Source organism: Amblyomma americanum, chromosome 2 (assembly GCF_052857255.1).
Source record: "Amblyomma americanum isolate KBUSLIRL-KWMA chromosome 2, ASM5285725v1, whole genome shotgun sequence".
Lineage (NCBI taxonomy): Eukaryota > Metazoa > Arthropoda > Arachnida > Ixodida > Ixodidae > Amblyomma > Amblyomma americanum.
The window spans coordinates 165,507,692-165,529,754 of record NC_135498.1 but is presented as its reverse complement, the minus strand read 5'-3'; the positions used below and the strand labels follow the sequence as shown (position 1 = coordinate 165,529,754).

General features: G+C 46.1%; 1 protein-coding gene across 1 annotated transcript in view; it reads right to left on the bottom strand.

Moving 5' to 3' along the window:
- Positions 1-22,063, bottom strand: part of LOC144119246 (scoloptoxin SSD14-like) — a 71,202-nt gene that overhangs the window by 22,896 nt on the left and 26,243 nt on the right. The window contains exons 5-7 of the mRNA XM_077651915.1: positions 11,816-11,938; positions 10,672-10,775; positions 8,161-8,356 (exon numbers count right to left, since the gene is read on the bottom strand). Coding sequence (XP_077508041.1) covers positions 8,161-8,356; positions 10,672-10,775; positions 11,816-11,938 — 423 coding nt within the window. The remainder of the gene's footprint in view (positions 1-8,160; positions 8,357-10,671; positions 10,776-11,815; positions 11,939-22,063) is intronic.

Sequence of the window (22,063 nt, the reverse complement as noted above, 5' to 3'; positions counted from 1 at the left end):
GCTTGTTTTAAATCAAGCGACATTGTGTGCTATGAGGACGACTAAAGTTTTTTCGTTGTTTTTTTTCCGTGATCCTCTTATACCATTGCTTGCTATAAGCAGGAATCCAGCCAATCTCAGAAATTAACAGCACATATAATCTCGTTGTAGTTGTGGAAACGAGCGGCAAACTTTCCATATCGCACGCTTCCTAATAGCGAGAATCAAAGGAAGCAAAGTGCATTGCGGGCGGAGGAGAGGTGATGCATATAATACGCGGAAAACGTCCGCGCTAGCGTCACTTCAATGGTGCCCACAACCACATATGAGTAGATCCCACTGGCACTGGGATAGGCTGGCCGCAGAGGAGTTCAGTAACTCCTGTTTGGCGTATTTAAAAAAAAAAGCAAGAATAACTACTATAGTATCCTCCGTGGCCCGCTTTGGCTTGCTCGCTCAAACATCAATCTGTTCCTCGTCCTGTAAACTAATTTAACAAGATTAGCATAAATTATTCTAATACGTGTATAATACTATATGCAAGCTATATGTGGTCTCAGAGACAACCGCGTGAAGTGACATGGCGATTGAGCGAGATATAGGGATATTATCTCTTGAAGCCAGCGTAACTAAAAAACAGTCCTTCCCTGTCAATTCTCTGTCAAAAGCCCATCGTAGCCAGGCCTGAAGGCAAACACAGATTGTTCCATGGGGTCAGAATGTTAAGTGTATGGCAACGAAGACTCAGGCAAGCTTTGCGAGAGAGTGACAACAGATGGCTAACGAACAACTTTGAAGTACGTACACTGGCGAAAACATTTTCAAATTTTTTCTCCACCAGAATCTCGTGTTCCCTGCAGATCTTGTCGCTGCTGTTGAGCAGCGAATTGACAGCATTTAAAAACTTGCTCTGTGGTGTTTTTTAAGTGCGTTATCTGTTACTACTAACGATTGTCAAGGACCCGTCTGTCTGCAATGTAGGTCAAATTGACCAAAATGGTTACAACATGACCTCACTATAGACCTCACTATATCAAATAGTAACAGCGGGCGCCAAGTTCATCATTTCATACACGCACTTTCGATCCGTTATATATATGCCAGTATAGCGGCCATCGAAGGGGGACGCTCCCCCGGGACCACCTTTTGCGTAACCTTTGGTGATGACGCGTTCGACGCAGAATGTTCGAAGTAGCGTTAAAAGACTTGGCATGTTCAGGAAGATAAAATTACCAATTGAGATGAAGCCTAAAGTACGTTTGGCGTTCCCAACGACAGCCTTTCTGCCCCCAAACCATGCAACCCGATGACCTTCACACGGCCATTACGGCCGAACCGTTTGTTGCAGGGTGTTGCGGATTGTGTCAAAAGGTTCATCGTGTTGTGATGCACGCATTTATTAAATTTATGAACTCATAACTAGGAAATATACCGCATATAGCGAAGGTGGCTGTAAATAGCAATAGTAGTGCAAAATTCAGGATGTAGATGGCGCTGCTTGTGTCGTTCAAGGGATGCTTACGGAAAGGAAACATCCGCGGATGTTTGGATTTGGTTTTCTCCATGTTTTCTGAGCGCACCGTTGTAAACACTTGAAGCTCCCGTAGCTAACGCTCTTAAGTCGGGCGCTGAGGCAAGGTGGGCGTAGTTTTTTTTTTTTTTTGCTTGGAGTAAAGTCTCGATGTACGCTACTCCACGAAGATTTTAAAGCGAAAGCTTTACTAGCCCAAAGGCGCCGATTTCGCTGTGTTTTCACGAATGTTCTTGAACAGGGGAGCGGAGCTGTATAAGTAACCACGTGACGCACCACGGGATTCGCAGCAACAGCCGCGCGCTCCGCCAACACCGCGGCCGCTTTGCGCTGCCTCTCCAGTGTGTCGCTACTGACGAAGCAACTCGGAAGGAGCTGACGTCCTGAGAGTGGGTACTCGCAGACTTTCGAACCGAGTCTGATCACCCGGTACACACTGCCAGCCGTACGAGGGATTTAGCACTTGACAGGGAGCCTAAACACGCGAAACGGCCACCCGAAACCGATGAAGAGCGGCAACTTCGAAAGCACGAGATAGGCGCACACCTCCTTAGACAGTGGACACCTAAGACGCAGCTACGTGGAGGCAGTGACAGATGTTCGCTGCATGTGTCAGCATTGACAACTTTTTGCCAGGAACGCGGAACTGAAGCCACAGGCCGCCGGCCCTTCATTGTGTTCATTGGCGTTGGCGTTGACAACCTTCTAGACTCGGATGATTTTCAGGAAAGGAAGGGTGCATAACCGGTTCCCTGTGTGAGTGGACGCCTCAATCGCACTTTGAGGTACGTAGCAGTGGTGAGAGGGACATGTGGGCTGCATGCATCAGCGCTTGAGGCCGACACATTGCGGCAGGCACGCGCCACTGCAGCAAGAGTTCGTTGCGTTCATTGGGCGACCGACCACTCGCACCAACCATTAACTGCAACCAGCCAGGGTGGCAGGGTGGGTGCGCTGCCTATCCAGTGTCTCGCTAGCTTCTGCTTGCATAACCTGGGTTACCTTAGCTAAGCTGTAGCCAGTTTCTTTAAATCTTAAAGTATATTTACCGTGTTTAAAAGATTTCAAATATTCGCTAAATTTACGACCCAGCGGCGTTCTAAAAAGTTCTAAAAATAGAAATGAAAAACAACGCTGCATATCATCGGCATAAGATACTGCTCCGTGGCGATGTAACCATTAACTCTTTTACGCACTGGGTAAAAACTGGCTCACACTCTTCCTCGGAACAGGAATCGCAGGTGCCTGGCTTTTCTGCACTTCTCGCTTTATACTATAGGGCAACGTAAAACCTCAGCCACTCACCTTTAAGACAGTGACGAGAAAAACGAAACGCCCCCACCAGATTTCGCGTCTTTCCCTACATTGCCGCTACTCTAAAGTGTCATTAAAACTCTGCTTTCCCGAGTGCGTAAGTCGTTTACAGTGCATTTAAGTATGCCGTAACATTTGCGATTAGTACGGTATGGCAAAATATTTGCCGCCAACACTGCCTCAGTGTACGACCTAAAAGAGCATTAGCGATGGAAGCTTCAAGTGTTTACAACGGTGTGCTCAGCAAACATGGGGAAGACCAAATTCAAACATCAGCGGATGTGCCCTTTCTGAAAATATCCAAGGATGTGTGTGTGTGTGTGTGTGTGTGTGTGTGTGTGTGTGTGTGTGTGTGTGTGTGTGTGTGTGTGTGTGTGTGTGTGTGTGTGTGTGTGTGTGTGTGTGTGTGTGTGTGTGTGTGTGTGTGTGTGTGTGTGTGTGTGTGTGTGTGTGTGTGTGTGTGTGTGTGTGTGTGTGTGTGTGTGTGTGTGTGTGTGTGTGTGTGTGTGTGTGTGTGTGTGTGTGTGTGTGTGTGTGTGTGTGTGTGTGTGTGCGCGCGCGTACGGGCGGACGGACGGACGGATGGATGGCTGGCCGAAGCGTGGCCTTATGGTGGAGCATCCGCCTCGTGTGTGTGTGTGTGTGTGTGTGTGTGTGTGTGTGTGTGTGTGTGTGTGTGTGTGTGTGTGCGCGTGCGTGCGTGTGTGTGTGTGTGTGTGTGTGCGTGCGTGCGTGCGTGCGTGCGTGCGTGCGTGTGTGTGTGTGTGTGTGTGTGTGTGTGTGTGTGTGTGTGTGTGTGTGTGTGTGTGTGTGTGTGTGTGTGTGTGTGTGTGTGTGTGTGTGTGTGTGTGTGTGTGTGTGTGTGTGTGTGTGTGTGTGTGTGTGTGTGTGTGTGTTACGGGGTTCTCACGTTTATTTTCTCTATTTACAATAGCTACATTGTGTCGCTCACATAAGTCTAGCATTAACTTCCCGTTGCAATCTGTGGGTTCATCCAAATCCTCGATGTGGCCATTCATGTCACCCAGCAGAATAATATCGGCACCGTCTCCAAACTGCTTTATATCGTCATTGAGACGCTTAACTAGATCCTTGTTTTCTTCCCTGCATTGGTCCCCTGTCCATCGCAAGTTGAATTTAATTTTGCCAATTTGTTCCTTTATGTATCAGCTTACCTACCCCTCCTCCCTTCCTCTCCGTTGTTGTTTTGTTGCTCCCTTCCCAGACGTAGTCATTAATAAAAGGTCGATCTTCAATATAGATTCCAAAGACGTGTCTCACATAGCGCGTACACATCTACTTCTTCGTCCTTTAACTGCTCTTTTATTTGTAACCATTTCGCTCTCTTTCAAACCCCTTGCATGTTTATATAGCGGATTCTGGTGTTAAATTTCTCTTAAGGAGCTTTTTTCGTGGACTTCCTATAGTGGGCACTTTCTTGGGGTAAGCCACCTTTGTTACACTGCTACTTCGCTTGTAAGCCTGCTCTAAGCACTTCTTTGTTTATGTCTGCCACTTCCAAGCTTTTTTCCAGGCTTAACTTTCTTATCTCTCTATTAACCGTCCCGACGTCCTTGGCAACCACTCCCTTCTGTCCTTGCACCTCCGGCACTGTGCACACCACGATCTGCACTTGCTGTGATATCGCCCCTACATCAACTCCCTCTGCTAATCTTCCCACTACTTGTGCGGCGTATTCATTCAAGCGTCACTTAGCCCCGCCGCTGCGAAGACCAAAATGCTCTTTGCAACATTCCCAGAAAGTTCTTTTTGTCTCTCTCTTCAGTAACGCTTCCATTTCCCTTCCTCAAAATACACCGACTACTACCCGCCTATCACCATATACACGCTCCGTTACAGCTTATTTGCACCTCCTCATGTTTGAGTCACCAGGGATAAGCACTATGCTACTCTCCCTCCCACCGAACTTCTTGATTTTGCAGCCTCTTCTCAGCGACTGTGACCCCATTCCTTGGGGTTAGCTTGTTCGGTTTCTCTCCATCGCCTCCAGACTTCCTAGCTGCCACCTCTGCATAGTTGCTCCTATCTGAACCTGCCTGACTTACTTTCTTATCGCGGTCCATGCCACGGCAGGCCCCATACACGTGGCTGGCGCTGGAATGTCCGCATTTGGGGATTCCGATGGCGGTGTAACCATTTTTGCTTCCAACTGACCAAGCTGTTCTTGAGGTTTGCGCTTCTCTGCCCTCTATACGTGTAGCTCTCATTCTAGAGCACCCATACGTAACGTTAGGTCGGCGTCCGCTTGGTCAGCCATGTCCAGGCGTGCACTTAATACGCAGCATTTGCATATAAAATTTGTGTCTTCAGCCTCACCTACAGATTCGAACCGTGTTTCCTTAAAATTCTTCGACGCCTCACACCTCTTGCTTTTCACTTACAGTTGCCTGATTATTCTGAGTATCTTACCAACACTCGATTTTTTCCACCACAAAATCCTAGAATATCTACAGGATAAAAAAACACTTGCAAACACGTGCTCAAATAAAATTCTGCCTAACGCAGTTGGGGAGCACCTAGAAAATGAATAATTACCCTTTCTAAAACCGTTAACTCAGAAATGAGCGCTGAAAATATACACCTGCCGGCCAGACCCAGACACGGCCGTTAGGTAACTGACCTAAATTTTGTTCTTTAGCCTGCGCTACACCTAACTAGCTTAAATCTAATAACTAGCCTAACTAATAACTAGCCTAAATCTTAACTTTCAAAATATTAAATAAAAGAACTCATATATCTGAAGCAGTTACGTCACTATCGCCGTCGTCGGTCCCGCTCACTACGCGTAATCCGACGAGCACCGAAACGTGCGTCCGCACCGCACGGCTGTCAGCTAGAAACTTGTATGTATGTGTGTGTGTATGTATGTATGTATGTATGTATGTATGTATGTATGTATGTATGTATGTATGTATGTATGTATGTATGTATGTATGTATGTATGTATGTATGTATGTATGTATGTATGTATGTATGTATGTATGTATGTGTACGTATGTGTGTGTGTGTGTGTGTGTGTGTGTGTGTGTGTGTGTGTGTGTGTGTGTGTGTGTGTGTGTGTGTGTGTATGTATGTATGTATGTATGTATGTATGTATGTATGTATGGATGGATGGATGGATGGATGGATGGATGGATGGATGGATGGATGGATGGATGGATGGATGGATGGATGGATGGATGGATGGATGGATGGATGGATGGATGGATGGATGGATGGATGCGGCTGCACCATTTAAATCAGGTGGTGGCTCAAGCCACCTAGCCATGACTTATGAAATTTTATTCTTGTCTTGATTTTAGCCACCAATCAGATAACCGTCGCTTGATTACTTCTACGAGCTTAAAATCTACTTTCCCTTCACTGTCCTTAAACCCCAATGCCTTGGATAAATCAGCCCCACTGCTTTCCACTATGGGTGAAGCCCTTTACAGAAAAATATCCAGTGTTCAGCCGTTTCCTCCTCCTCTCGGCACGCAAAGCACAACGTGTCTATCTCGTGGTACCTGACTCTATATGTCTTAGTACACAAAACTCCCGTTCTGGCCTGAAACAACAAAGAGCTTCCCCTACAATTATCATAGACATTTTCCTTGGCAATTCCCTGCTTAAAAATTATATATGTTCCCAGTGCTGATTTCATCAGCATCCTTGTTTTCCACAGAGCTCTGTTTCTTTAACCCTTTTCTTATGCGATAATTGCTGATTTGTCCCCCTACTTGTATCACACAAGCAGCGCCATCTACCTCGTGAATTTCGTACTACTATTGCGAATTACAGCCTCCATCGCTATGTCAGGTCTATTTCCTCGCTATATCAATTAATAAATTTATAAAAGTGAGGTTTGCAATACGATGAATCGTTTGACGCCATCCGGAACCCACTGCTACTAACAGTTCGGCCGTAATGGCCGTGTAAGGGTTCTCGGAATGCACGGTTGGAAGGCGTAAAAGTTAATGGGTGCGATTCCCACACATACTTTGGGCTTCATCTCAATTAGTAATTTTTTCCTCGAGAACATACCAAGTCATCTGAAACCTTTTCGAACAGCCTGTGTCAAATGGGTGGTCCCCAAATTTTATACAAATGGTGGTACCCCGGGGCGCCCCACTTCGATGGTGCTATAATGGCGCATATATCAGGTGTCACCGGCAAGGCTAAGTAATTTTCAAAAATAGGCTTTTGCTGGTGAAAATATGGCTTTTGCGGCGTAGTACTACAGTGTTGGCGGACACCGGAAAGTTAGTGAATAATCTGGTGAACTAATTTCTGATAATTAACGTTTTAACTATTCGAGGTAGGAACCTAGTGACAAGTAGTATTTGTAGCCGGTAGTTAGTGACAGCCTTATCAGATTTTAGAATTTTTAAACCGCGATTATCTTCGGATCTGGGGCTCGACAAAAACAGGGTACATAGAGCCAAATACATGCACCTTCATAAGCATGCAGGCAAAGCAACCCGTCCTGTGCACGTAACTAGTCAAGCCAAAATTTGTCCGGCCGCAGCACCAAGGGTAACCGCATTTTCGAAATTCTAAAACCTGATATGGCTATTACTAATGACTGGCTACAAATCACTAAATGCAACTAGGTGCTTAACTCTAATAGTTATAAATGTAATTATTAAATTTAGTTAACAATTTTACAACTTAGCACGACTCACCGGTTTTATGGTGTCCGCCAACACTGGTAATACTATTCTAAAAAATCCATATTTTTACTCTAAGATGCCTATATTTGCAAATTACTTCATGTAGCCGCCGCGGTTGCTGAGTGGTTATGGCGCTCGGCTGCTGGCCCGAAAGACGCGGGTTCGATCCCGGCCGCGGCGGTCGAATTTCGATGGAGACGAAATTCTAGATGCCCGTGTACTGTGCGATGTCAGTGCACGTTAAAGAACCCCAGGTGGTCGAAATTTCCGGAGCCCTTCACTACGGCGTCTCTCTTAGCCGGAGTCGCTTTGGGACGTTAAACCACCCCATAAACCATAAACCATAAATTACTTCATGTCTTCTCCGGTAGTTGGTGACAGCCTTATCAGTTTTTAGAATTTTAAAGCGCGATTAACTTCGGTCGTGTGGCTGTGCGATGCAGTGTGGTTACGTGGTAACGGTTTTGATCAATTTCATCTTCATTCCAGACAGACGCGTCCTTGAATACGTATGCGGTCATAGCTGACGCTCTTAAAACCGATTGGTCATTGAATGGCTGCACAGTGAACAAGAAATTAGACGGCGCAACCATATTAAGCCTGACGCGGTGATGCGTGTGGGCAGCGCATAAAAATAAGGTTGATAAAATGAAAGGCGCTCACTGCATATCCCAGTAGTCGTTATCGAGGATGTTGTCCAGCTGTTCTTGAGTCGCATCGGCAAGGGAAGCTCCGACGGGGAAGCCGGTTTCGGCGAGCCAAATTGCGAAATTGAAGTGGTCGTAACTCCCCCCCGTGGCTTTTCGTACGAGTGCTTTGTACCCTCGAAGTTCTCCCGGTACAGCTACAAAGAGCCCCCCTGCAAATGAAAAGCAAGACGTTGGTGATACGTTTAGTAAACAGCGGAGATGTGGTTCAATAATACAGTCAAGGAATGTTCTATAAGGCAGGGCTTCTAAAGTGTTAAATAACGCGAATAAGAGTCAGTTTCCCGCGACTCCGTCCAACCCTTGTCCGCTGTATAGGTGGTTCGTTTCCGTCCAACGAGTCATCTTTTTTCCGTGCTAGAGCTTGCATATACTGGTATAAACGCTTCGAACTCAGTACATGCATCGCGCCACTTGCTTTCTTGCTTCTTCCACTCCCTCTTCCCTCTGAGCTTTTTTTTTTTTTAAAGTTGGGTTGATATTTCCAGCGGTCTAGACACTTATGCGCCTTTCTTCCGAAGTAATCCATCGGTTTCAGAAATAACAGCTGAATGCTCGACAATCCAATGTTTAGGGGAATCCCCAAAGGTGGAGTAGCTTTGTAATAAGCAAATAATTACGCATTGGCATCCACCCAAACGCAGCCATACGCCCACAAAAGAAAGTTATACAGCTTTACTGGAAACTTCGGAAACTTCGTAAGAAAAATTCGTCCTCGTACGGAGTTCGAGCCCGGGACCACCGCTTCACCGAAGAAGTCGCTCTACCAACTCAGCTAACCGGGACGGCAAGCTTATGATAGGGCGAGAGCGAATTGATCAATAACTCGAAGTGGGAACAGTGTTGGTCAAATGCTTAGTGGAATCCCCCAAGGCAGAGTGGATTTGTAGTAAGGGAGTGGTTTCCAGTGATATGTGGTTTCCAGCGTTAAATGTGTAATTAAATAGAATTTAACAGGCATAATTATAATTATGTCGTCGTAACAGAAGTCTCATCATGTAATAAATGAAACACGCCAGCACTTTTTTTATTATCCCTCCAAAAATTATCCTTCTTGCATCCAATGTTTATAGTCGTGTCATTTAATTTTCCTTACTAAATTAAGATGTGCCGCCCTTTGAATGAAATAAATATGATATCAGTATTCATAATTGCCAATTCGTCAGTAGAAGCCAACCGAAGACACCGTCTTGTACCAAAAAAAAAAGACTCCAATAAAAGGATTAATGATATTTCCGACGAAGGATACGTCCAACCCGCAAAAACGCACGTGAACAAAAAAATTGAAGAGGTCATTTAAGCTGCGCCTTTAGCGTAGGACGCGAGAGCGTAATGGGTTAATTCTCATATATGCTGCAGGTCGTTCTCTACATTCATAGATATCTGGGAGTCCTCATACCCATCCTGGGGTGCAGTGGTGCAGCGATTAAGCGATGTAGCACTGCCCTGCGATGGCAGGTGCTCCAAGCAGTGGGCCTTGTGCGGCCCAAGTTGCTCTTCCCGAGCGACCAATCATTAACTGCCATCTGCCCCGTTTGGCTGCTTGCTCACTATTCAGTTGGCAGGTTGTGATAACGCCGCAAGGCCACTGGGCATATATGGCCCATCTACCCCCTGGGTTGCTCTCTGAGGAGCACGCTCGGGATTTTTCGCTCACAGCACCGACAACGCCGATGCCGGATTTTCTGGACAGCGGGGCCTTTCGCTGTCGCTTTAATACGGCGCATCACGTTTTTCTCATTTAATAGACTGCTCCAGATAAGTCATGCGGCTTAAACGAAAGAGGTTTTACACTCAAGAAATTACTTCAGAATCAAAAGTGCACACCAATATACAGGAAAAAGCCTGACCCGGTAGCTTTAATTGTGGCTGGGGTATACCAGGGGGCCACGCGAAGAGTACACTTTCGCGCTATCATAGTTTCATAATTTTCAAAATATAAATTCTCAATAAATTTTCAGTAAAAAATTAACAGTTGCTTAGCTCGGTTCTGCCAGGATATAAGTAGCGAAAGCTAAGGCATAGCTTGGTTAGCTTTGGCTATTCTTTATAGCAAGTACAGGTTAGTCTGTTTTTTTTGGTCAGGTGGTTTGTAACGCGATTGGTCTCGTGACCAGTCACGTGATTGGTCACGTGGTGCGGTGCGACCACGGTGGGACTGCGAGCACCGAGAAACTGCGAGTTCTTGGCCAGTGTAGCTTTCGCTACAAAACAATGCGCTCGTACAAGTAATAGCATATATTCGAGGCGGCTATGCGGTTTTGTGAGGGGTTCGTATTTTTGTGCGAGGTCAACGCGTCACGATTACTTTTACGCGCAGATGTCTAGTTACGTTAGCACAAATTCGCTTAGAACATGGTTTCAAAATGCATAAACACATCATTATATCTTGCACTACTTTATACTCCGCGATCGGGAGGCTCCCCCTCTGCGCCTACTGACTTCGATTCCAAAGCGCATCACCCACCTGGGAGGGGCTCTTCCGGGTCGGGGTTTGGGACGAGCATGTTTCCTTTGGCCTTTGAGGGAGCAGTCCCACTGGCAATCAGTGTTTTCACCTCTTTTTTGTCCCTTAATGTGGAAAAAGAAATGAGTGACTGTTCCAAGGCAGGGCCATTGAAGCAAAAAAAATATACTTCAAAATACTGTCCCATCAGCACACAAAGCAACCGGCAATAGCTAGCATATATCCTGTACCCGTGAGTCACATTCTCAAGCTCTCAGGGAGGCACTGTGCACATCAGCCCGACTAGCCCGCTACGTTCATCTATACAACTCACCAAATGCGTCAACCGCGCTCCACCCAAGCGTCGGGAGCCTAAGATACCTGGCGATCAGTTGGGGTAAAGTGAACACGTAGAACCGCATCGCAGAGGCATTGCAGGCCAGAATAAACCAGGTGCACTCGGGGCTACACTTTAGGCTTGTCTAGGTATAGAATAAAGACATCGTGGACATGCCGCGCTTTGTGTTATTCTCAGAGCGAATGCAACTTGAATCGTGGGAAATTAGCCAGCAGGAGATCGGTCTCATGACAAATCAGCACTGGCTGTAGGATCTTTCGACAGGTTTGAAAGCTAACGTGCACCCAGAAGCGTCATTTTCGTGCTTGCTGTTCTGTGTGGCCGTCGACTGCAGGTGTTAAGCCGAAGAAGAGCGACGAGCGAAGCGCAGTATAGTTTGAAGATGCAAGCCTACCCGTACGTCCCAGTCCTTCTACTCTTCGGGCATGCTAAGAGCGCTACCAGCGGTCGAATGGCGCGCACCTGCCTCTGCACAAGACTGGGCACGCCGCAGAGCTGTGTGACAGTAAACCGACGAATGGGACTAGTTGGCATAGCATTTTTGCAGTGACTAGTGTTAACGTGGACGAAACCACTTGGGACAGGGACAGAGAGGCGATAGATAGACTATAGAGACAGGGATGGAGAGACGATGCTCGTTCTGTTCGTCGTGTCTCTGTACCTGTCCCAAGTCGTTTCGTCAAAGCCAGCGCTACCCAGTGCAAAATGCTCTGTGGCAGATTTACTAGAACCCCGTTCACTGCAGTGCATGCACTTGAGCGTATTGCAGATTTATTCAATAGCCGCAAGGAAAGCCATCGTACGTACGCCTGATAGATGGTAGCCACGAAGCCGCCACCAAGGCCCATTGACTCGGGAATTACGAGCCCGTTGCACAGGAGAGTTGTCACGGCTGCATCGAAGGCGTCCCCGCCTTTGGAGTACACGTACCTGCGGAGAGAAAGGAGGAGGCCGCAGTTTCTTTATTTGGGCATGAATCAATGGATCTATTGAGGATGTCGAGGTCCCGGTGGATCAGGTATAATTGGTCTTCCCTTCAATCCGACTCAAGCTCACCGCTCCGTGTGATCATGCCGCTATGGGGTGAAGGGAGGCTGAACAGCAAAGGGACATTGGCACACAGGAACCGATATCACACAGCCCGATGTCAACATTACAATTTAGTGGCATACACAAAAATTCTGAACAAAAGCATTTATGAGCGGGAAACCATTTATGAATATAATTTGTTTAAATAATGCAATGTTTCTCCGTAACAATCAGTATATCCGCACATCACCCGACGGCTCTCGTGCATTTTCTATCACCGAAAGCGATTCCAATTGGTGTTGTAAGGCAGTGTCAGCTGTTCGATGCGATCGATGGAAACACTTTAAAAGAATGATTTTGCTCCATACATCAGAAGAATGCACGATGACCTTTAATATTTCCATACCTGTTTACAATTTTCTAATTTGTGTCCTAGAACGTTTGACATGGCTGCTCTTGTGTACCTAATGCCCATACAGAAGTACAAGTCAAGTGGTGCCGCATATCCGAGTTGTCGCACTCCCTCAATAAGGTTGGCCGCACGGTGAGCGAGAAAGTAGTAATGTCTGCAGCAAAAGAAAAATGTGCTATTCATGCTAGTTCACCTGCCCCGTTTGGCAAGGAGGCTCGATACCGCGTCAGAACCAAATTGACACCTCGCCTAGGAATGTGATTTACCAGATCCCGCTCTCTTGCCATAATGTGTAAATAGGAGACAGGCCGGTGCTTAAATTATCGGTTGCTCACACGCATGACGATCATTTGAAGCTAGCAGTCTTTCGCACGATTGCACACCTCATTCCGAAAACTAGATCGTGTTGGGCAGAAACGTCAGAGGTTGGCTTATAGTTCATGGGGTCTCATGTCCCAAAGGGACGCCGTAGTAAGGGCTCCAGAAACTTCGAGCATCTGGGGTTCTTTAACGTGCAATAACATCGCGCAGGCATTTCGCCTCCATCGAAATGCGACCGCTGCGGCCGGCATCTTTCCTGTCAGCAGCATAGCCCCATAACCACTGAGTCACGGATGCTGCACTGATCAAAGGCCTGAAGAAACTACCGAAGCTGGAAAAATGAGGCAGATGGAAATCAAAATGTTTCAGCGTTCCGTGCGTATTTCTGGCATGCAAAGAATCGGCTTGCTGGGACGCGGTGCATAGCGTGCACACGCTTTTTACTGCGCAAGGTACGAGGGCAACGCGGCGAAAATGCCGCCCTGTTTCTGCGTGGCCTCCGAATGAAGCCTTCAGCGAGCACAACGTACGAACCGCCCCTCGACGAGGGGAAATGCCGCGGCGAGCTCAGGAGCGAGCGCGCATCTTCACCCGATCATACGCGCCACGCCGAGTACGGTTAATGTGCATAATTAAACATGTTGAAAAGCACAAAACATCATTAGCGAGCCCTAATGCGAGCCAAACTAAAGCGAAATTAATTAGCGCAACTGTTAGACAAGTTATTAATTTAATTTGTTTATTATTTATTCACACTATCGCTTCCAACCCTCATCAAAATAAAGGTGGGAGCCTAAACAAGCAACGACCAGGCAAAATACGGTAAAGCTGTAAATCTTGCCATCAGGTGCGCTGCTCTGACCGAAGCGCAACATACAAAAAATTGGCAGCAAGAGGCCGGCAAAAATGACATCCCCTCCACCTTTAGCTAATGTTTTTGTACACTTCTTCAAGACGGGACCGAAATTCTTCGCAATTTCGCCATATAACAAAGTATTCCGGAATTTTATCCCTGTGTCGTGCTGCAGATAAAAAGTATGAATGTTTAAAGTAGCCTTTCGAAACTTTCACCTCTGTCACACGTGTACTATGCTTATGGCGAGTGATTCGCAGTGTCTCATCCTCTATGTAATGCAGTGTGTCGATATGTGCAAGACGGTTCATTACCATAGGACGAGTGCAGCTGCTATTGTTCTCTTCTAAGCTGAAGAAGAGGCAAATTTGCTCGTGTGTATAGCGGGGAAACGGAATCTTTACTGCGATAGCATGAATACACGAAACGCGAAGCACGCCGCTGGACTAGTTTCTTTTTGAAAGTGATATGGGGATACCATGCTTCAAATGCATATTCCAATATGAGGCGGACCAATAACTTCTATGCGGATAATTTCGTCTGAGATGTGGCGTGTTTAAGCATTCGCCTGGTGTATCCCAGAAGAACTCTAGTCTGGGCTAGTTTGTTCATGATTCACAAAGAAAACGGTGCGAAATACAAGGACAGAAGAGAAACATACACGGCAGGACCAGCGTCAACTTACAACTGAATTTCATTTCACGTGAGGCATGCCTTTTTCTAAGCCAACACGCCGTAACACCCGTGCAATCACGCATTCGCAAACTCACGAAGCTAACACACGCAGTACAACAGATCACTGAAAGAGATCTATTACATGAAGCACGATAAGTAACCACCTCACATTATTTATTATGGCCAACTTAAAGAAAAAACCCAAAAAACGTCAAGAAAAATATAACAAACAGCTCTACATCAGCATGAAAACCAACGATCATGACGAAACAAACTCTTAACAACCGAAACCGATACAACCGGATGAGGAGTGTTACCAGACGACCAAAAAGAAACGTGAAAAAAAAGTGAAGAAAAAAATTTGAGACCAAAGCAGGGTCAAAGGTACAAACGGCGAAAGGTGTGATGAGTGCCAAAAACATTTAACAACCGGAACCGATCAACCAGCAACTTCTATGAATGACCCATATGCCTTCTGCAAACTTTCTAAGCTTTGCGCCATGAATAACAGAGAAAAAACAACAGGCTTGTATTGTAAAACGTCAAAACAAGTTCACACAGTGCAGGACTTGGGTTGTTTACCAGATTCCCATAAGCTGCGGGCTCATCTGCATTAGCCAAGAAGGTCGGTGTTTCAATGAGCGTGCCAGCGAACACTGCCGAAATCTGCGAAGTAATGAAGGAAGCTTCATAGTGGATGGCTGCAAAGCTTGCAGGAATTGCAGCCATGAGTGGAAAGAACAGATTCGAGAGAGAGAGGTGTTGGAAGCGTATTATATCAGGAAAGAAGGGAGCAGATGCGTCAGCAAGCCATCCGTTACGCTTAGCAACGAGGAGTTTACTTTGCTAGAAGAATTTTTGCAGGTTCTTCGTTTTGTCGTGCACTCCCTTCAGCATTGGGTGCTTTTTTTTTAATATATGCCGTTGTTTACGCGTATTGATTTTCGGATTTTCTACCTTTGATGCAGACTGTGGTCCGAGCCTGTTTTTCACACTTTTTTTCACTTTTCTCTATGCATCTTGTTGGTCATCGGATATCATTCATATAGTTGCTGGTTGACCGGTTCCGATTGTTAAAGGTTTCTTGCTCTCACCAAGCTTTCCGCCGCTTGTACCTTTGAGGCGGCGGTCGTCTTAAATCTTCATTCTTCACCGTTTTTTTTTCACGTTTCTTGTTGGTAATCTGGTATCACTCCTCTTGCGTTTGTATCGTTTTCGTTTGTAAAGGTTGGCGTGGCCATGATCGTTTGATTTTCATGTTATGAAGAGCTGTTTGTTATATTTCTCTTGACGTTTTTTGGGGTTTTTTCCGGATGACCATGATAAAATATGTTATGTGGTTAATTATCGTCTTTCATGCATTAGATCTCTTTCAGTGGTCTGTTGTACTGCGTGTGTTGGCTTCGTGAGTTTGCGAATGCGTGATTACACCGATATTACGGCGTGTTGGCTCACAAAAGGCAGATTTGACGCGAAATAAAATTTAGTTCTAAGTTGGCGCCGGTCCGGTCGCGTATGTTCCTGTTCTGTTGCCGTATTTCGTGCCGTGTTCTGTATGAATTTGTGGATGTATCCTAATCTGTTCTTGGCTTTGTCTTCTACTTCATATACATGTGGTGTTCATAAGAGGTTCGAGGTCATTGCTAGGCCTAGTTATTTGATCTCAATTACCCAGTTTAGCATATATCTAAGTGCATTATATAAAGATTCTAAGTGCTGCGTATGAGAATTATAGACCTAACTACCGTTTTCTTTTGCCATTTGGCTTTGTGAACACCATTCACCCATGCTGGACACTAATTTAACATTACTTGCTCCTCTGAAAATTTCACTTCCGTACAAATGAGCAGTCGTCCGTGTATAGCCTAGCTTTAAGGAGCCAGTGTTCGATCATGTCACTGATCATGCCATAATAAGAGCGGCCGGAGGGAGGACAGCGTCCAGTGGCACACCTGAAATACCTTGCCCTGTGTCGGACTGCTGACCATCAATACTCACAAACTGCTCGCGGTTAATTAAGAATGCTGCTACCCAAACAACAACATTCGTGCAGGCCTTTGGCATCAGTAGAATTACCTACGCCCGCCCGTTATTGACAGCTGTACAAAACCGAGAAGCTCAAAATTGAAGGAGCCATCAGGAAGGTCCGCAATGCAGTCCTAGGTCCAGCCATCAACACCTCCACCGGAAGCTACAGCAAGTCGGCCTACACAGCACGTTATAGGAGTTGACTGAAGCTCATAGGAGAATGCAAGAGCTCAGGCTCGCTCAAAGCAGGGTGGGTAGAGCGATCCTAGAAAGGTTCGGAATGCGGCGGCAAAACCCACCGTAGACCTCATTTCCTGACACTGTCCGACATATCGCCCACCAATATCGCTTCAGAGGCCCGAAGGTCCGTGGGCGACGTTGCTCCTCAGCTCCGACCTCGAAACACAAGTGCAGGTCATGACAAGAGGTCGACGCCAGCCTCCACAGACGGCCACGTAGCGAGATACACACACCCACTTGTTACCAAAGCTGATAATAAATCTTTTTCGATTCGTTATCACTCAGCAATGATTTTAGCTCGAGCAGCAATTTTCTATGACACTCTTTATCGAAAGCCTTAGTGAGACTCGAGAAAAATCATGTCTGCTTGTTCCCCACAATCCAAAATCTGGCACAGGTCGAGTGTGTTTCATTGCATTTCCATAGCCGTTGAAAATACCTGTGGAAATTCATGCTGAAACTCGCTGAGAATGTTATTCCCGGATAATTATCCGCTGATATATTTAGAAACAACGTGTTCTAACATTTTAGAGTCGGTTGATGTGCGTGCAACTGGCCTGTAACTTGGTACTAACTTTGAACCCCTTCCCCCCCTCTTTTTAATATATTAATTATCTTGCCAATTCACCGGCCTTCAGAGATTACATTTTTTTAAATGGATTGCTCAACAATTAGGAACAAACTTAAAAGCGTATTCTGAATTTGTTTGGGACCCATCGCCTTGTTTGTTAACTGAAGAATAAGTGCGAGAATGCCCTCAATGGAGAGACATAGATCCCCCCCCCCTCCTTTCAAATCTTCTGAGTGGCTGCAAACTGTACCGGCTTTCCATCGTATTTAGTGCAGATATTAACAAAAAATTATTGCATGTATTAGCAATCAAGGACATCTCGTGAGCCTCACCATGCGGTGACTGCAGTGTGACATTGTTTTAGCTCTTTGGTGCCGAATTGCACCAAACGTTAATTGCGCTGCCCTTGTTGCTGCCCTTGTGTTTTCTGTTCTGCCTGTTCTATTTCCCACATGTCATAATTTGCTCTCTTCCGTGACGAACTGCGAAAAGAAAATGAATTCAACGCAAATCTTGAGCCTGAGATCAGAAAGGAAGTAAGAGAATTCAAAACTAGTTCGAAATTTTTCAATAATCTTGAAGGGCTAACGAAAGAAAAAACCCAACTCCTAAATGACAACAAAGCTCTGAAGAAGGCTTATGAGGCACTGCTGAAATACGTGAAATGATAAAAAAGAAAACCTCGGAACACGAACAACGCATGACTGCTTCAAACCAGTACTTAGGAAAATGCAATCTACAGATAAAAGGCATAACAAAGGAGGCAGATGATCTTTCCAAGACCTTGAATAAAATCGAACCGACAACCGAATCAGACATTGAAGTGTGCCATCGCATCCCGGGAAAAGATTCAAATACAACTCCTAACATCATTGTGCAGGTTAAGAATCGTTCCAATTGTGACACAGTGCTACAGAAAGCAAAGCAAATGAGAATTGCAATTGAGGATTTCGAATGTTCAACCAAAATACCAATATACATACACGAGCATATCTATCCTGCTCTCAAAGTCCTGTTGAGTGAGGCTGTAACACAGAAGGCCGCAGGCTGGAGCTTGGTTTGCACAATTGGCGGAAGAATTCTGCCAAAGAAAGACGAATTGTCATCTACAGTGCGCACTCGAGATGAACAGGATCTGGCAAAAATTGCCTAAGTAAGGACATCACGTGCTTCTTTGTTTTTTTTTAGCATGGCAGTTTTACCCCGTGACGTAAACGCTGTAAAACGCTCTTACACCGACGTATATCTAACCTGATTTCATCTAAACATTCGCCTGCAAGACATAATGAAGACGAACTATCCTTACTTCTTGGTGAATCAAGTTTTAAATTCGAAGCCATATATTGACTGAGACTTGGTACACATCCACACTCAAAACTGAAGTATACAAACGAGACTGCTACCAAACCTTCCTCCTAAATTGGACATTTAAACATGAGGGTGGCGTGGCAATATTTAAAAATGCTCTTCCCTGTGATGTTATAGCTCAGTTTTCTTTAATAAGTGATGATGTTGAATCTTTAACAGTTGCATCACAAGTACATGTGTTTTCAGTCATGTATAGACCACCGCATTCTTCTGTTGATGTTTTTACCGATCATTTAGTTCACTTGCTGAATTATGCCAATCAAATAAACCTTAACTTAATTCTCAGTGGAGACCTTCATATCGACTTGCTGAAGCCTTCTCCTCCTCAAATGACGTTTGTATCAATGGTAGAGTCCAGTGGCCATCTTTTTTTAACCCAAACTGCAACCCGCGTCACAATGGAAACTCCTACCCTTCTTGATATCTCAGCAACATAAATAGCAATTATATTTTTTGTGGAGTTTTATGCTGTGATATTAGTGACAACTACGAGATTCATGTACTTGTAAAAGGCATCAAAAAGCAAAGAACTGAATTACGCGCCGTGAAAACAACAGTGCGTCACACCAGTGGCTTTTGAAGCGCTTCGTTCAATATTCTAAACGAAAGTTGGAATGGTATTTTCTTCCGATGCGGCCGATGACGCATATGAGTTATTCATTTCTCCTTTTAACTCATTATATCATGAACGTCTTAAAGAAAAGGTAATAAGAAATCAAGAAGAAATCGCAACCTTGGATCAACCACGAATATCTAAAGATGATTACAAAGAAATCCAAGTTGTTCAAGGAATTTCTGAAAAAAAAGTCCCTGGATGATAGAGAGATTCAGAGTATCGTATTAAATTAACTACTCACTTAATAAATTAAAAAGAAAATATCTGCATAACGAGTTTGAGGGAAACTTGCGATGGAATAGCGCAAATCTGGATGAAAATCAACAAACTACTTGATCACAAAACAAGTTCTACAGGTGTTCCAAGTCTTGCTCTCGAGGATCACAATGTAGATGGAATCGAGCTTGCAGAAAAGTTCAAAATTTTTTTAACGAAGCTTTTTACAAAAAACACCCCAGAAAACTGTAAATCTCAATATGAAGGGCAATCATTACGGTGTCCTTTTAGATCCTACCAACGAAAACGAAGTTTGTAGTATTTTTGTCTCCTTAAATAATAGCAGAGCTGGTGATATAGATAACATTCAAATTGTGCCGATAAAGTACGTAATTGCGTAGCTTCTATTCTCACCCATATTTACAACCTTTGAGGTGCACAACAAACCTTCGAAGGATTTTTGAACGCGGAACGTCGACAGTGGTGCATCGGACAGCGGAGCGCTGCGCTGGCAAGCCCAGCGTTGCGCGTGCGCGCGGCGAAAGGTCTGTGCGAGGCGACGGCGACAAAGAGCGTGGAGAGCACGAGGAGCGAAGAGCTGACGTGTCAGAAAACCGAGGTGTGAAGGGAGACAGCGCAGCAGAGATCGTGTCATTCAAGCGTGGAGGTGGCAGCCGTCGGACGGTGGGTCCATGCTGCCGTGGACCTCCCTTGGATCACCGACGGGAACCTCCTGCGTTCCCTCCAAGCGTGTAGGTGGCAGCCAATAAACTGAGGGTGCGTGCTGCCGAAAGGCACTCTTGGATAGCCTACATCAATCCTCCGGCATCTCGGGACGCCGTCGACGGGTCCTGGCTACGCGTCACCTGCTGCTGCCAAGTTCTTTGGGCTGTTGACGGGAGACCACCGGCATGTTCCTGCAGTTCTCTCCGCTCCCGCTACAACCTTGGCTCCCTTCCGCCACTTCCTTCGACGCAACGCCAGCGAAACGTCGCACCACGTCCAGCCGCCTCTGCACTGTCTACAAGACATCCCCGCTTCACCTGGGACACTCAGGACCTGATGAACTCTTTCCTTTATTCTTGGGTGTCGTAAACGTGTTGAGTGTGTGTTTTTCTTTTCTTTCCGTTTCTTATTGGCCCTTTTCCTTTAATTTAGAAATACGGCTTCGTTTTTTTGTTTGATCTCTTCGTTCTATTGTTCTCTTGTTCGAACCTGCACGCGATAGCGTTTCCCTTCGGAAAGTCGGGGATGCGCTGCCAATTATTCCGGAGCCCTCCACTACGGCCTCTCTTTCTTCCTTTCTTCTTTCACACCCTCCTTTATCCCTTCCCTTAAGGCGCAGTTCAGGTGTCCAACAATATATATTAGGACAGATACTGCGCCATTTCTTTTAATAATAATAATAATAATAATAATAATAATAATAATAATAATAATAATAATTGGTTTTAGGGGGAAAGGAAATGGCGCAGTATCTGTCTCATATATCGTTGGACACCTGAGCCGCGCCGTAAGGGAAGGTATAAAGGAGGGAGTGAAAGAAGAAAGGAAGAAGAGGTGCCGTAGTGGAGGGCTCCGGAATAATTTCGACCACCTGGGGATCTTTAACGTGCACTGACATCGCACAGCACACGGGCGCCTTAGCGTTTTTCCTCCACAAAAATGGCCTGGCTTAGCTTATGGCTAAGCCTAGGATGCGAAGCATACGTCGCTTGGCAAGCCGTACTTCTCGTTCTTCTCCCGTTTCTGTGGCTCTTTGTAACTTGCGCTTTGCGGTCTGGCGAGCCGCCCTCTCCCTGGCCGACATCTCGCTGCTCAACTGACTCAACGAGTGCGTAGCCTTTTATACAATTGCGTGACGTCAGTACCTGCTAGCGGTAGGAGCGGGAGTTAGGCCGCCGGCGGAGGCTGCGCGTCCGCAAGCGAGCGCACGAGTTGAGCCCCAGCTTTCACAGCTGTTGTGACGTCATATCACGTGGTGCGCCGATGTAGGTCAAGTGGTAGCTACGCGGCCGCGCGCGGCGCAGCAAGGAAGAGCTCGGTTGTGCGGCTAGTATGCTTCGCATAAAACGCAGCCGCCGCGGTCGGGTTCGAGCCCGGGAACTCCGGATCAGTAGTCGAGCGCCCTAACCACTGAGCCACCGCGGCGGGGCCCATTTCTTTTCCCCAAAAACGAATTATTTCGCGGCAATTGGCGTCCGCGACAGGACGTAGCCGTGGTTTTATCGCGCTTTTGCAGGTCCGTAAAGAGAAACGTTGAACACGCTAAAGGATTTCATTCGATTAGGTAAAGATTTGTGGTTGAAAGACGCCGAGCTGCGTTCGCGGGTTGCCGCCGAAAAAGAGAAGGAACGCGCGGCCAAACGTGATGCTCAACGCGAGGACGAAAAGGTGCTAGCAGAGGCTGAAGAGAGCAAAGCACAAGCCAAACGCGAGCATGCCAAGGCCCAAGCAGAAGCCGAACGCGAGCATGCAAAGGCGCACGCAGAGGCAGAAGAGCGTACAGCACAAGTCGAACGCAAGCATTCAAAATCGCTAGCAGAGGCCTAAGAGCGTAGACTGCAGCTCCAATTAAGGCTCGCAGAATCTGGTGGGGGTAATCGAAAGCCCGCACCAGTGCCCTCAGCAGCCGTTAACCTTCACAAATTGATCCCGAGCTTCGACGATAGCAGGGATGGCTTGGATGCGTACATAAAGTGTTTTGAGCGTATCGCAGAAGGGCG